The 14,145-nt window shown below is 45.7% G+C and overlaps 1 protein-coding gene across 13 annotated transcripts in view; it reads left to right on the top strand.

The window, feature by feature from the left end:
• Positions 1–14,145, top strand: part of SMG7 (SMG7 nonsense mediated mRNA decay factor) — a 396,971-nt gene that overhangs the window by 370,504 nt on the left and 12,322 nt on the right. For 7 of the 13 annotated variants that reach the window (XM_068109497.2, XM_068109496.2, XM_068109493.2 and 4 more), the window contains exon 23: positions 4,675–4,808. In XM_068109497.2, coding sequence (XP_067965598.2) covers positions 4,675–4,808 — 134 coding nt within the window. The remainder of the gene's footprint in view (positions 1–4,674; positions 4,809–14,145) is intronic. The other 6 variants (XM_078774989.1, XM_078774992.1, XM_078774991.1 and 3 more) reach the window with 1 other exon arrangement.

The raw sequence follows: 14,145 nt of genomic DNA, 5'->3' as shown, positions 1-14,145 counted from the left end.
TCTGAACCTTGTGAGCGGAATATCTTGAAAAATAAGCGAAGTACCAACTTCTAATCTGGTGTGTGGGTGTATCTGTGCACAAGGAAGAACGCTATTGAAAATTGGGTCGCCACGTCAAAATCCAAGATGGCCGCCACCATATATATGTCTGAACCTTGTGAGCGAAATATCTTGAAAAATAAGCGAAGTACCAACTTCTAATCTGGTGTGTGGGTGTATCTTGGCACAAGGAAGAACGCTATTGAAAATTGGGTCGCCACGTCAAAATCCAAGATGGCCGCCACCATATATATGTCTGAACCTTGTGAGCGAAATATCTTGAAAAATAAGCGAAGTACCAACTTCTAATCTGGTGTTTGGGTGTATCTAGGCATAAGGAAGAAACCTATGGAAAATTGGGTCGCCGCGTCTAAATCCAAGATGGCCGCCGCCATGTATGTCTGAACCTTGTGAGTGGAATATCTTGAAAAATAAGCGAAGGACCAACTTCTAATCGGGTGTGTGGGTGTATCTAGGCATAAGGAAGAACGCTATTGAAAATTGGGTCGCCACGTCAATATCCAAGATGGCCGCCTCCATGTATGTCTGAACCTTGTCACCGAAATATGATATCATAGCATGTTTTGTGCATCTTCCACTTTGTCATCTCACATCACTTCCCCGACGGGGGACCTAGGCGTAATGCTTGTTTTTTTTGGAATTAAGTGACTCAAGTGCGTGAGTAACGCTGTGATTAAATTTTCGCACTGAACAACATGAAAATGTGTTCGCGATAACACCCGGATTCCGGCTCGATTGCCTTCCCTCGCCTTCGCCTTACCCCACCACAGTTTTTGGAAACCCTCTATAGCTCCATGTTAGCATCGTGCGTGTAGTGAAGTGTTTCCCATTTTACACGTACATTGTGCTGCTGTAATGAGCGTAACTCTTGCGTGGAGTAGCAAGGTTGGTCGTGCGAGCAAAATACAGAGGAAGGCCATCACTATGGAAGTAAAAATGGATGTTTTAGGACAACAACAGGTGATGGTACAGATGATATGAGGACCATGGAGTGATTGCTGCATTCAAGGTGCATATTATATCTGAAGAACATTTGCAAACCTGATCATGATTTAATGATTTGCAGTTGAAATCAATTGATAATGATCAGATGACTGTACAGGAATTCCGGAATTTCTTTACAAGAAGGGATGTTCCATGTAATATTTAGAATGTTTGGGAATGTTGGAGGGAAGTCACCTGTTCCTGCATGAATGGTGTATGGGGGAAACTTTGCCCTCAATTTGTTCACAGCTTTAAGGGTTTCGGCGTGAATAATGATGTGTTCAAAACACAACGTAACATCGTCAAAATGGCCAAGGCAGACTGTAGGCTTTGATGAGGTGGAGGAGGGTGATGTAGTGGAGTTGCTGGACTCGTACCAGAAGGAGCTTTTTTTTTTTTTTTTTTTTTTTTTTGGTATACAACATCGAGGCTCGTGAAAGAGCGAACATTAATCACACAAAAAGTCAAACCGACACACAAAACACAAAAAATAAGGGGAGCGGCAGACAAGGTGGGGAGAGAGGGGGAAGGACACAAACATAACATTTGAGAGCAGGGACATCGGGAGAAATGTGGGAGGGGGAGGGCTTTGGGGGAGGTGCGCATCGGTATAAAACATATGAACACTGCAAGGACTTCCAGGAAAGAAGTTGGAATTTCAAAAAAAAAAAAAAAAAAAGTGTATCTGGGGTGAATTAGCGGGTGTTGAAAAGATCAAGGTTTTGGATGGGGGAAGATAAGAGATGGTGGTGAACAGCTGTTTTAAAGACCTGGAGGGAAGAATGGGATTGAAGGGAGTGGGGGAGTTTGTTCCAGAGGCAGGAGAAAAGGGGAATGAAAGAGTGAAGGTGAGCAGAGAGCCTAGATTTTATTTTGGCAGTTGTTACGTGCTCCTCCCCGAACCCCGGTCACGGTGTACCTCCGAGCCCCGAGAGAAGTCACGGCAGAAAGATGTGTTATTCTGTGTCAAAGGTCAATGGTGAAACCACACCAATTGTTACCAACTAACAAGTATTGTATTAAGGTCACACAAGAATAACAGTACAATAACAATATTAATCAATTGTACAACCAATATATCATTCCTATGATGGTACCATCAGTTTCATACAATGTAACTCACTGTGCTCCAAGTGAGCGAAAAGAACATTCCCAATGTTTCTGTCCCAGCTTAAAACCAAAGTCGATCCACGCTCCAGCGATCGTCAGAACGATGTTGTATTGAGACCAGAATCCCGCTCGGTTGACAGTCACACTGCCAAAGATGGGCAAAGGTGTCCTCAAGAGGCGACTGGGAAATCACACCTTTGGGTATGGACGTTCAACGGCTCCCAATCGGCGAACCGCAAATTCCCACTCAAAATCCACGTTACACACACACACACCAGGTTAACGTCTGGATGCGGTGAAATGGTTGAAGTGAGGTGAAGAGCCTAGAGCGATGCGAAATCTGGCGCAAGGCAAAATGGCCAATGGCCCGTACTCGAGACGTAACGGCACTCCAATGATTCCCTTCGGAATCAACTGCAAAACCTGTCACGCAGGTTTGTCTGTCACAGCGATAACAACTCTGTCGCCTTAATCCCTTTCCCAGGAAACCCAAAGTTCACTCATGACCCCCATTCGCCAGCGTTTGCTCAAGACCTCGAAGCAGCTTGGCTTCTTCCACCTCACTCGCTCCGTCTCTTTTTCCTCTTCTTCTTCCTCGTCCGGTTCCCGATCCGGTTTCCGGTTTCTTTTAAAACACTAACTTTTTTTACCTTTTGAAAACAGTTATCTCTATTTCACCTAAACGATAACAATATAATAGTACATGCAACCAAAAATGTTTACAGTGGATGAGAACCACAACAACGGAAGTGACAAATCCATAACACAGTTTAACCATAAGAGGGTTGCAGGCAGATCTCGTGCGACCTGGAGGAATATTGGGGGATCAGAGCACAGAGAGAACTGGGGGAGCAAGGCCGGAGAGGGGTCGGTAGAAGACAGAAAGACCACCAACCTGCCTGCGGTGAGTGAGTGAAAGGCCCTCGGCGTTAACTTCATCGCAGGAGATTCCGATGATTCTGAAAGCTTTGGTTTCAACAGCGTGAATCCGAGCTAGGTGTGAGGCAGGAGCACCAGCCTAGAGGGGGGAACAGTGTTCCATTGAGCTGCGGATGAAAGCCTTGTATGTAGTGAGGAGCTCAGGTGTGCCAAGGAAGGACTTCGCACGGCGGAGGATGCCCAGTCGGCGACTGGCTTTGGAGGCCAGCTTGGAAATGTGGTTTTCCCAAGAAAGATCATTGCAGATGGAGAGACCCAAAAGCTTGAGCGACAGAACTTCTTCAAGAGGATTGTTCAGAAAGTAGATGGGAGGGTTGTCCAGATGGTCTTTTCGGAGAGACAAAGTGAGAGTGTGAGATTTGTCAGGATTGAAAGACATGTTCCACTTGTTTGACCAGTCTGATTTTTTCCAGGTCTGCAGAGAGTGAGGAGGCTGCAGACTGCCGATCTGAGGGATGAGGAATGGAGGAGCAGATAGTGGAGTCATCAGCAAAGAGATAGAGAGGATTTTCCAGAGAGTCGGAGAGATCATTGATGAAGACCAGAAATAGCACAGGGCCCAGAATTTTTTTTCTTTTTGAAGCTCTCAAATGAGGAGCTTCTGCTGCCTGAGAAGGAATGCCAGGTGGATCTTAAACATTGTAATTTGAATAAAATAATTCACTGTAATAGTAAAAATAGGACAATAAGATGAGGATTGAGGCAACACTCACCATAACCTCGGCCTCTTATAATGGGAAATTAGTTATTTTTGAATTTGAATTTACACTTTTTTCATTTTCAACACTTGCGCAACACTTGCTCTCAGGCTCCAGGCAAGGAGCTGAGCTAAGGAGGATGACATTGTGGACTCCACAACCAGCCCATCGTGGGCCTCCAGGTTCATGGCACGCCATGATCTGTCGGTTCGACGCCACACACACATCTCCCAACATGTACTGGATGACACGGCAGATAAGACTACACACTTCCAGTCCTACTTCAAGTTTCGCCGGGAGCATGATTTTTTAAATTTTATTTGAGAGTGAATACCAAGGTTGCGGTTAATACATGGTCGCAGATAGTACACCGGAAAATATGGTGTATACGTTTGTCTATATCTTCCTCTGTTCTCCGTCTTCCTCTTTGTAGCTCTCCCTTATGCTGCCATGCCGTGTTTGCAAATATTATACTGAGTGATTTACCATCAGCCTTCCAAGCGCACAATCTCAAGAGGACTTCAAACATATCTTTGGGTGCACTTGTTCAACTCGATGTTTTGGTACATTTTGATTTTCTGTTTTTGCTTTGTTTTCATTTAAATTTGCAGCACGTTTACGCAAAGTTAAAATTCGATATTGTTGTCTTCACAGGTACAGAGCGATGTACTTGCTCATTGCATTAGATTGTATGCAGTGATCCAGTCTCCTTCGCTGTGTCTCAAATGTAGTTTGCTTTTTATTCTGTTCTATAAACACTTGGCTCTTCTGTTTTTGGCTTATTTACTCTTAACGAGTTATGTTTGGTGCACAAGAATACAATGAGTTTTTACTTTTTGATTTCTTTCTTTTGGAAAAACTTTTGGATTTCTGTGTTGCCCAGCAGACTCGTTTGCTTGGCCACCACGGTCATGCAGCAGTGGTGGGCAGCACACAGCAGGACTTCAGACCGAGGTTCAAGCTGCATCGTGTTGGTCTGAAATGGGTGCCAGCACCAACCTAGCTGACAACCTCAAGGTATGTGCCTTAGGAAGGTGAGCCTGGCTATAGTCATTTGATCACACAGATGGATCCTTACTAAATGTTGTCCAAAAGGCAAGACTCCACTTTAAATGTCAAAATTCCTCCAATGTGCTAAGTATGCTGAAATATTGTTGATCAAGGCACTATTTGAGCCTGTTATCCCACGCGGGTAGCACAAAGCAGGGTTAATCAATTGGTTCACTCTGTCTGTCTATCTGTCTGTGAGGCTGTCTCTGTAATAGAGGAGCAACTTTATTTTATTTTATACTTGCAAATACCACCCATCGATTTGCTGATGGGAATACTAAGAGGAGGGGAAAGGGGTGAGGGAAAGAGAAAGGGAAAGAGAAAGAGAAGAGGACAGTGAGGAGGAGGAGGGGGGGGGGGGCGTGTGGGGAATAAAGACGCAAGTGAGAGTGATGTCACCACACGCCACGATACATTCCAGGAGGTAGGAGGTGGGTGGGAGTTAGACAAATAGAGAGGAAGGTGGACAGAGATGGTGGGGGAGAGAGAGAGGAAGGGAGGAAGTGACTCCTCGCCACACATAGCTATACAATCTGGGAAGGGGGTGTGGGGGGGTCGGTTGTGAGAGAAAGATTACAATATTTTTCGATTCTCTCTTGACTTCGTGGTTTCACTTCCTTTGCACGTATCTATTTTTATTTTATTTTTTTCGGATACAAGATCGAGGCTCGTGAAAGCGCTGACATTAATCACACAAAAAGTCAAACCGACACATAAAACATATAATAAGGGGAGCGGTAGACAAGATGGGGAGAGAGGGGGAAGGACACACACACAACATTTGAGAGCAGGGACATCGAGAGATCTGTGGGGGGTGGGGGGTGGGGGGGGGGGCGAGATATAAAACATATGGACACTGCAAGGACTTCCAGGAAAGAAGTTGGAATTTCAAAAAAAAGTGTATCTGGGGTGAATTAGCGGGGGTAGAAAAGATCAAGGTTTTGGATGGGGGAAGATAAGAGATGGTGGTGAACAGCTGTTTTAAAGACGTGGAGGGAGGTGTGGGATTGAAGGGAGTGGGGGAGTTTGTTCCAGAGGCGGGAGAAAAGGGGAATGAAAGAGTGAAGGTGAGCAGAGAGCCTGTATTTTGGCAGTTTAACCATAAGAGGGTTGCTGGCAGATCTTGTGCGACCTGTCGGAATATTTGGGGGACAGAGCACAGAGAGAGCTGGGGGAGCAACGCTGGGGAGGAGTCAGTAGAAGACAGAAAGACCACCAACCTGCCTGCGGTGAGTGAGTAAAAGGCCCTCGGAGTTAGCTTCATCGCGGGAGATTCCAATGATTCTGAAAGCTTTGGTTTCAACAGTGTGAAGCCGAGCTAGGTATGAGGCAGGAGCACTGGCCCAGAGGGGGGGATCAGTATTCCATTGAGCTGCGGATGAAAGCCTTATATGTGGTGAGGAGCTCAGGTGTGCCAAGAAAGGCCAGCTTGGAGAAGGCCAGCTTGGAAAGGCCAGCTGGCTTTGGAGGCCAGCTTGGAAATGTGGTTTTCCCAGGCGAGATCATGGCAGATAGTGAGACCCAAAAGCTTGAGCGACAGAACTTCTTCAAGAGGATTGTTCAGAAAGTAGATGGGAGGGTTGTCCAGATGGTCTTTTCGGAGAGACAAAGTGAGAGTGTGAGATTTGTCAGGATTGAAAGACATGTTCCACTTGTTTGACCAGTCTGTGATTTTGTCCAGGTCTACAGAGAGTGAGGAGGCTGCAGACTGCCGATCTGAGGGATGAGGAATGGAGCGGCAGAGAGTGGAGTCATCAGCAAAGAGATGGAGAGGATTTTCCAGAGAGTCGGAGAAATCATTGATGAAGACAAGAAAAAGCACAGGGCCCAGAACACTACCTTGGGGAACTCCAGACTGAACAGGAAGGGGAGGTGAGAGAAATCCATTCAGGGCCACACGTTGACTCTGACCAGAGAGGAAGTCCGCAAGCCATGCATGGAGATTTCCATGGATACCATCGGAGGAGAGTTTGGTGAGCAGAGCTGGGTTCCAAACCGTATCGAAGGCACGTGATATGTCAAGGGTGACAGCTCTGATTTCCTGTTTGGCATTGACGACCTCCATCCATTGCTGAGATAGCAGATGCAGCTTGTCCAGAGTAGAATGACCTGGTCTAAATCCAAATTGATGATCGGAGATCGAGCCATTGGAGAAGAGGAAGGATTTGATATCCGAAGCAATGATGGATTCCATGACTTTGCTGATAATTGGGAGCAGGCTGATTGGTCTGTAGTTGCAAGGATGTGTTTTTGCACCTTTTTTGTGTAAAGCGGTAATGTTTGCTGATTTCCAAGATGCTGGCACATGACCTTGAGAAAAGGAGAGGGTGAAAAGAACAGAGAGAGGGTGATATAGAGCGGCAGAGCAGGATTTTAGGACCCGTGGCTGATGCCGTGAGGTCCAGTTGCAGAACCCGAGTCGAGGTTTGACAAAACCTTCTCCACCTTGTAAGGAAAGAAGGACACAGAGTCCAGGAGCAGTTGGGTTCGACTGGGAAAGGTGGGAACAGAGAGAGATGGGTTTGGGACACAAGATTTTGAGGCAAACACAGAGTTGAGGCATTTGGCTTTGTCACGTGCGGTGTCAACTGTGCAGCCATTTGAGGTAAGGGAGAGGATGGAGGGGGAACAAACACCAGAAACAGATTTGACCAGATGACACCAGGATTTGCAGGAGGGAGACAGGTTTGAGAGTTCATTCTTGAGTGTGGAGAGATAGTTCTTCCTGGCACTCCTGAGGTTAGACACACACTTGTTCCGAGCTTGGTGGAAGGAACTGAGATTGCCTTCAGTTGGATTAGCCTTCCAAGAGGCAAAGGCAAGTTGTTTCAGGGCAACTGACTCACCACAAGATTCAATGTGCCATGGACGGGAGGAAGGGTAAGACAACTGAAGACGAGATGGGATCTATCTGTGCATGAGAGGGAGCAGTTTGCTTTGGAAGAATTCACAGGAAGAATTGATGTCAGAGGCAGTCGAGATGGGAGACCAGTCCAGATGATTGATAGCTGCTTGAAGACCGTGCCAGTCGGCCTGAGTGAAATGCCAGACTCGTCGACGCTGAGGAGGCTCTCTGAGAATGGCTAGAGAGATGTCCACTTTAACAAGCACATGATCAGAAGAACCGATTGGAGCGGAAGAGCAGCAGACATTTGCAGGGAAGTTTGTCATAACCAAGTCTCGAAGAGAAGATACTCCATTTACTGAGATCCAGGTCGGGAAATTGACAGATTGTGTCAGTTCCAATGAGTCACAGAAGTCCTTTGCTGAGGTGCCATGACTTGTGAGAGAGGAACCCACACCCAGCCAGCTGGCATGATGACAGTTGAAGTCACCACATATGCGGAAGAGAGAGTTGGGATGAGTGGATAGAAGTTGGTCCATGTTGTCAGACAGCGAAATGTAAATGGAATCATCACTGTTTGGAGGACGGTGCAGAACACATTTGAACAAAAGGTGAGAGTGGAGAGGAAGCCGTAGCCAGAGGTACTCCAGGGGGTTGGGTGGAGAGTGGCCAGTGCGAGGAGAGAGAGGAAGATAGTTTTTGATAAAGATAGCAACCCCACCACCAGGACGAGGCTCAGGTCGATCATACCGGAGGAGGGAGTAACCAGGAAGAGATATTAAGGAATGAGAGACATCTTGAAGGAGGAAAATTTATGTTAAGCAGATTACGTCTGGTTTGTCAGAAGCAACCTGTATGGAGAGATCAGTCAGGTTTGAGCGAAGGCCCCGGATGTTTGAGGTCCATCCCATTAATGAAGAGAGAGGGGGAGCATCCGGTGCAGGACAGGGGAGGGCAGGGGTAGGGTCAGATTTAGGATGAGAGGGGGAGGTAGGGAGAGCAGTTGATAGTGTGTCAGAGATTACAGAAGAGTTACAAGAAAGGGAAGGATGAGGAGGATGAAAGGTTTGATGGTGATGGGATGAGGCACAGTGAGGGGTTGTTTGAGGGGTGGCAGAGGAACGTGGAAGGTTGGAGGAGGTGGAGGTATGAAATAGAAGGGAGACGAAGTGGGGAGGAGGCGGATTTGAGGAGGAGGGGGTAGAATTGGAGAGGGATGGTAGGGGGGGAGATTTGAAGGGGAGGGGTTGGGGGGGGGAGTTTTGAAGGGAAGGGGCAAGGGGGAGTTTAGGAGGGGAGGGGCAAGGGGGGAGATTTGGAGGGGAGGGGTGAGGGGGGAGTTTATAAAGTGGATGATTAATGAAAGACGAACATTTGTAACAAATTGGGTTTATTGTGATTTTCAAGTCGGAGATCCGTTTAAGAACGATAGAGGAGGGGTGGAATGAAAGTGAGTTTAGAACATGTAGGGATAAATGACTGTAAGAGATTGAATTTTTTTTGAAGTGGAATGAGTTAAAGAGGAAATTGAAAAAACCCTTTTAAATCGGAAGAAAAACAGCGTGTTGTAATATACCACTGAATAAAACACTGCAGGGGAAAGTTTAAACATATTTAAATAATTTTTTAACAGAACCGTGAAGAACAGTCTTACATTCACAAAATACCAATGGGGAGAGGGCCTAGAGGGACAACCACGAGTCATGTGAACAGGGCAAAAGGTGGAATGCAAGGAGATAATGGGGGCGGGGCGAGACAGCGCACGTGGACAGAAGCACACGGAACAGCACACGTGGAGAAAAGGAAATAAATGTTTTTGGTTTTTTTTCTTTGTTTTTTGAGGGGTTTGGGGGAAATTTAAAACGTTAGACAAAGAGTAGATGTTTGGGGAAGTTTGGGGGAGAAGGGAAAAATCTAAAATACCAAGCAAAACAGCCAAGTAAGGAACTTAAGTTAACAACCACCGATGGGGGAAGCCTCAGGCTACAAGGCCATAAGGTCGCACACTTGGAGCAAACAGAAAACGATTAATTAATTACGAGTTACAGGAAATTCCAACCAAAACTAACCAGAAACAAACTTTGCATCGACGATAGATGATCATGCATAGACGATAAAATAACAAGTGGAAATTTGACAAACACACAAATGGAAAAATAACTTAACATTTGATGCCTGGAGAGAACTAATGTTGCCACCTTGATCGAGAAACGCGAAAGTGAAGTGATGGGTGGTATTTGCCAAATATGACTTCACGTCCTCAATTTTCCCAACCTTCCCCACCACCTCAGAAACCGCAGGTCCTCGCCGTCCCCCTCTCAACCATAAAGTGTGAATCCTCTCCATACTCCAAGCCTTCAAACCCCCTCCCCACCCGTCATGATCCCCTGTCAAACTCGCAATCCTGTGAGATATGCAGAAAAGAAATGTGACAATAAATGACCCGAAACCAATTATCTTACTTTCTGGTGTGTATAGCCGATACACACACCATTCAAAGGAAATAATGACCTCGGACAAAGGCATTTTACAAGGACATGGGTTTAAGCCCTGCTTGAGAGAATGCCAATCCCCTCCTCACTTCAAGCTTTCTTCAGCTTCATTGAAAATGACATCAAGGAGAAGAATCTCATCAACAAAGTTTTGCTCCTTGTAGACAATGTCCCTGCACATCCTGCGCATAAGCAAGACTCGTGGAATAATACTATGTTTTTCCACCCTTTAGACCACTCTCCATGCATAAATTAATTACGTAGTCCTCTACACACCGACACAGTCATCCACGCCTTAGGATTTGACCTCCATATTGCAGGAAGCTGTGGCTTAAGGTCGCCCTTTAGCATTCGTGGATTTTCTGAGTGGTAAAGTGGGAGCTTCATTTTCAGAGAACTTGGAATATGTACATCTACTGTGCATTTGATTTTTACATGTATATTTGCAATTTGCCTTGTTCCTTCACCACACTGTCTTTGAATAATGTCGAATTGCACCGATAACGTTACACTGTCGCTGCTTCTTGATACTCACAGGTCTCTTCACACACTTTATGACGACGCGGGGTTTAATAACGAATTGTCACGATTCCGTTTATGAAGAAATATGCAATGGAAATTGCGTACGTACCACTTTACACAATGGTTGCCCTCGTTCAAGCGGGTGTGGAGGGATACTGCACATGCGCAGTGGAGTGAAAATGCGTCTGTTACTCAGCCTCTTAAAAGGCAGAAGTTTTTCTTGCGCTATTTTGAATTGAAAATCTAAAAAAAGTAAATAATGGCCTTGGACAAGTTTCTAATGACATGGGTGTAATCTCTCTTTGAGAGAATGTCACATAGTTATTTGGGCCATGCATGAGTTAGCAGACCACTGTCTCGATTGCTGAGGATGGTCTTCACAAGGCCCGTGACACCTATCGGCTCAAAATCATTTGAACTCTCACTTTGGTAGTTTCACAATCAACGCTTTGAGTACGGGATTTTTTTTAGATAAAAATATCCCCGGTACGGGATTAATTTGGCATTTTGGTATGGGAATGCAACCACTTACGGACGATCTATTTATAGGTATAGTCGATGACGTGTAGTAACGTCATCCGTACACAAAACTTTTTCGCGGGTTGCAGCTTTCGACGTCATCCGTACTCAAAGGGTTAAGGGAAATGTATGTGGAGTGCATGTGATTGTGAATATGACAATTCCGAGGCATCTTTGCCTCAGCATATCAGTGAGCTCCAAAATGGTGACCATCAGATTTTTCTTCAGGATGAAATTGTGGGTGGGTGGTTGGACTCAGGCCAGCTGTCCAACCAATCAGTGGAAAGGATTGTTACAGAAACTCACATGAACAAGCATATTATTGTATAAGATGAAAGCAGATCGCTCAAAAAGGGGAAACAATGCGGTCATGTGTTTAAAAAACAAAAAAAATAAAATAATAAAACACAAGGCACCACATGACACCGTGGGGCCCGCAGGCACTTTGTACTTTGGTCCATCGTCCAGTTATTACAAAGGAGAATAGGATGTATTTTTTGATGTGTTTAGCAGAGTGACATTGTGTACAGAGGGAACTGCGTACTGTGGTGTGGGGTAGTGCAGGTGACTGAACTGCGTACATAATACCTTGTCGTTCACTTGACCTTACCACGTTGCTCACTCGGCACTGCCACGTCGTAAAAATATGTGTCTGAACAACGTATGGCCACACCGATGGTCCATCATGGAAAATCGCACATCTATAAATATAAAAGGCAAAAATCTCTCCCTCTACAGTGCATTCAGAAGGTATTCAGACCCCTTTGCTTTTTTCACATTTTGTTATGTTGCAGCCTTATGCTGAAATCGTTTAAATTCATTTTTTCCCTCATCAATCTACACTCAATACCCCCATAATGACAAAGAGAAAACAGGATTTTTGAAAGTTTTGCAAATTTATTAAAAAGAAAAAACTGAAATATCACATTGACATAAGTATTCATACCCTTTGCTATCACACTTGAAATTTAGCTCAGGTGCCTCCCATTTCTCTTGATCATCTTTGAGATATTTCTACACCTTGTTTGGAGTCCACCTGTGGTAAATTCAATTGATTGGACATGATTTGGAAAGGCACACACCTGTCTATAGGAGGTCTCACAGCTGACAATGCATATCAGAGCAAAAACCAAGCCACGAGGTCGAAGGAACTGCCTGCAGAGCTCGGAGACAGGACTGTGTTGAGGCACAGATCTGGGGAAGCCTACTAAAAAATCTCTGCTGCATTGAAGGTTCCCAAGAGAACAGTGGCCTCCATAATTCTTAAATGGAAGAAGTTTGGAACAACCAGGACTCTTCCTAGAGCTGGCCGCCCGGCCAAACTGAGCAATCGGGGGAGAAGGGCCTTGGTAAGAGAGGTGACCAAGAACCCGATGGTCACTCTGGCTGAGCTCCAGAGATCCTGTGTGGAGATGGGAGAAACTTCCAGAAGGACAACCATCACTGCAACACTCCACCGATCTGGGCTTTATGGCAGAGTGGCCAGACGGAAGCCAAACATGGTTTCATCAGACCACAGAATCTTGTTTCTCACAGTCTGAGAATCCTTTAGGTGCTTTTTTTGCAAACTCCAAGTGCGCTTTCATGTGTCTTTCTCTGAGGAGAGGCTTCCGTCTGGCCACTCTGCCATAAATCCCAGATCAGTGGAGTGTTGCAGTGATGGTTGTCTTTCTGGAAATTTCTCCCATCTCCACACAGGATCTCTGGAGCTCAGCCAGAGTGACCATCGGGTTCTTGGTCACCTCTCTTACCAAGGTTTTAATTAAAGGCCCGAGCAGTGTGGCTGCAGTACAGCAGTGCTTAATAGACTTCTCTGCCGCCTCCTCTGGTGAAGTAAACTAGAGTAAAAGTGCAGCCTTCTGGTGTAGTTCAGGTAACCCTTCATTCACATCGCCACCATCACTCCCACAAAATCTGGTATGAAAAACAGATGGAGTAAAATATCTTGGAGTTTATCTTGGAAACCATGAAATGGAAATGAGGAATTGGGAAGGAGGTGTGGAACAAATTGCATACCGTTTAAAATCATGGAATGGACGACTGCTGTCTCTTTCATATGGAGGCTGCGCTCTTGTTATCAATAACCTGATTGCAGCGAGATTGTGGCATGAAGTCATTACCCTGCAGCCACCCAAGGAGCTGATCCCTGCCATCCAGAGGAAGTTGATAGACTTCTTTTGGAGTGGCTACCACTGGCTGCGGCCCAGTATATACTGTACCACCCTTGAAAGGAGGGGGGTCATGGAGTCATTGATGTCTCTGGTCGGCTTATGGCTTTTCGCCTTCAGTCTGTACAGAGACTACTGTATGCGGAGGAGCTGCCCTGGCACCCATTTGCACATTTTTTTTATTACAACAGGCTGGTGAACTGAACTATGATCGGCACCTTTTCCTGGTGGACCTTGATTGTGTCAGCAGTGCTTCACTTCCCGGTTTTTATCGGAGTTTGCTGGATGCATGGAAAGGCCTTGAGGTTAAACGTTGTCTTGAGGCATATAATTGTCGTAATTTCCTCCACGAACCTTTCTTCTATAACAGCTTTTTCCCATGTATTCCTTGTAGCCATGCCTTTATTCAAAAATTCATTGAAGGAGGCGGAAGCAAAGTGAGCAACCAAAGGGATGCATTTGAAACCAAGTGGAGGTCTGCTGGGGTGGTGGTGACAAGTGTATGTGTAGCGGCTGTTCGAGTTGTTCATCAAATCAAACGTGTCGTCGTAAAAAAATTCAGGCAGCTAAACATTGGCTGGGAAGGTGCCGGAATTGTCGAAGATTTTCGGCTATCTTTCCCCAAAATCAAGGTGCTGCCCTTTGTCCAGTCCAATGATGGTTTTCCCTCTCCCTTTCACTTAGTAACTAAGGCTGGTGTCCTTAAACTCATGAGGGGGAAAGAAGTCTCATCCCTGTCTGGAGCGATGCATGTGGCC

Source organism: Myxine glutinosa, chromosome 3, assembly GCF_964187855.1.
Source record: "Myxine glutinosa chromosome 3, kmMyxGlut1.1, whole genome shotgun sequence".
Lineage (NCBI taxonomy): Eukaryota > Metazoa > Chordata > Myxini > Myxiniformes > Myxinidae > Myxine > Myxine glutinosa.
The sequence above is the reverse complement of the archived record's forward strand: the minus strand, read 5'-3'. Positions and strand labels throughout refer to the sequence as shown.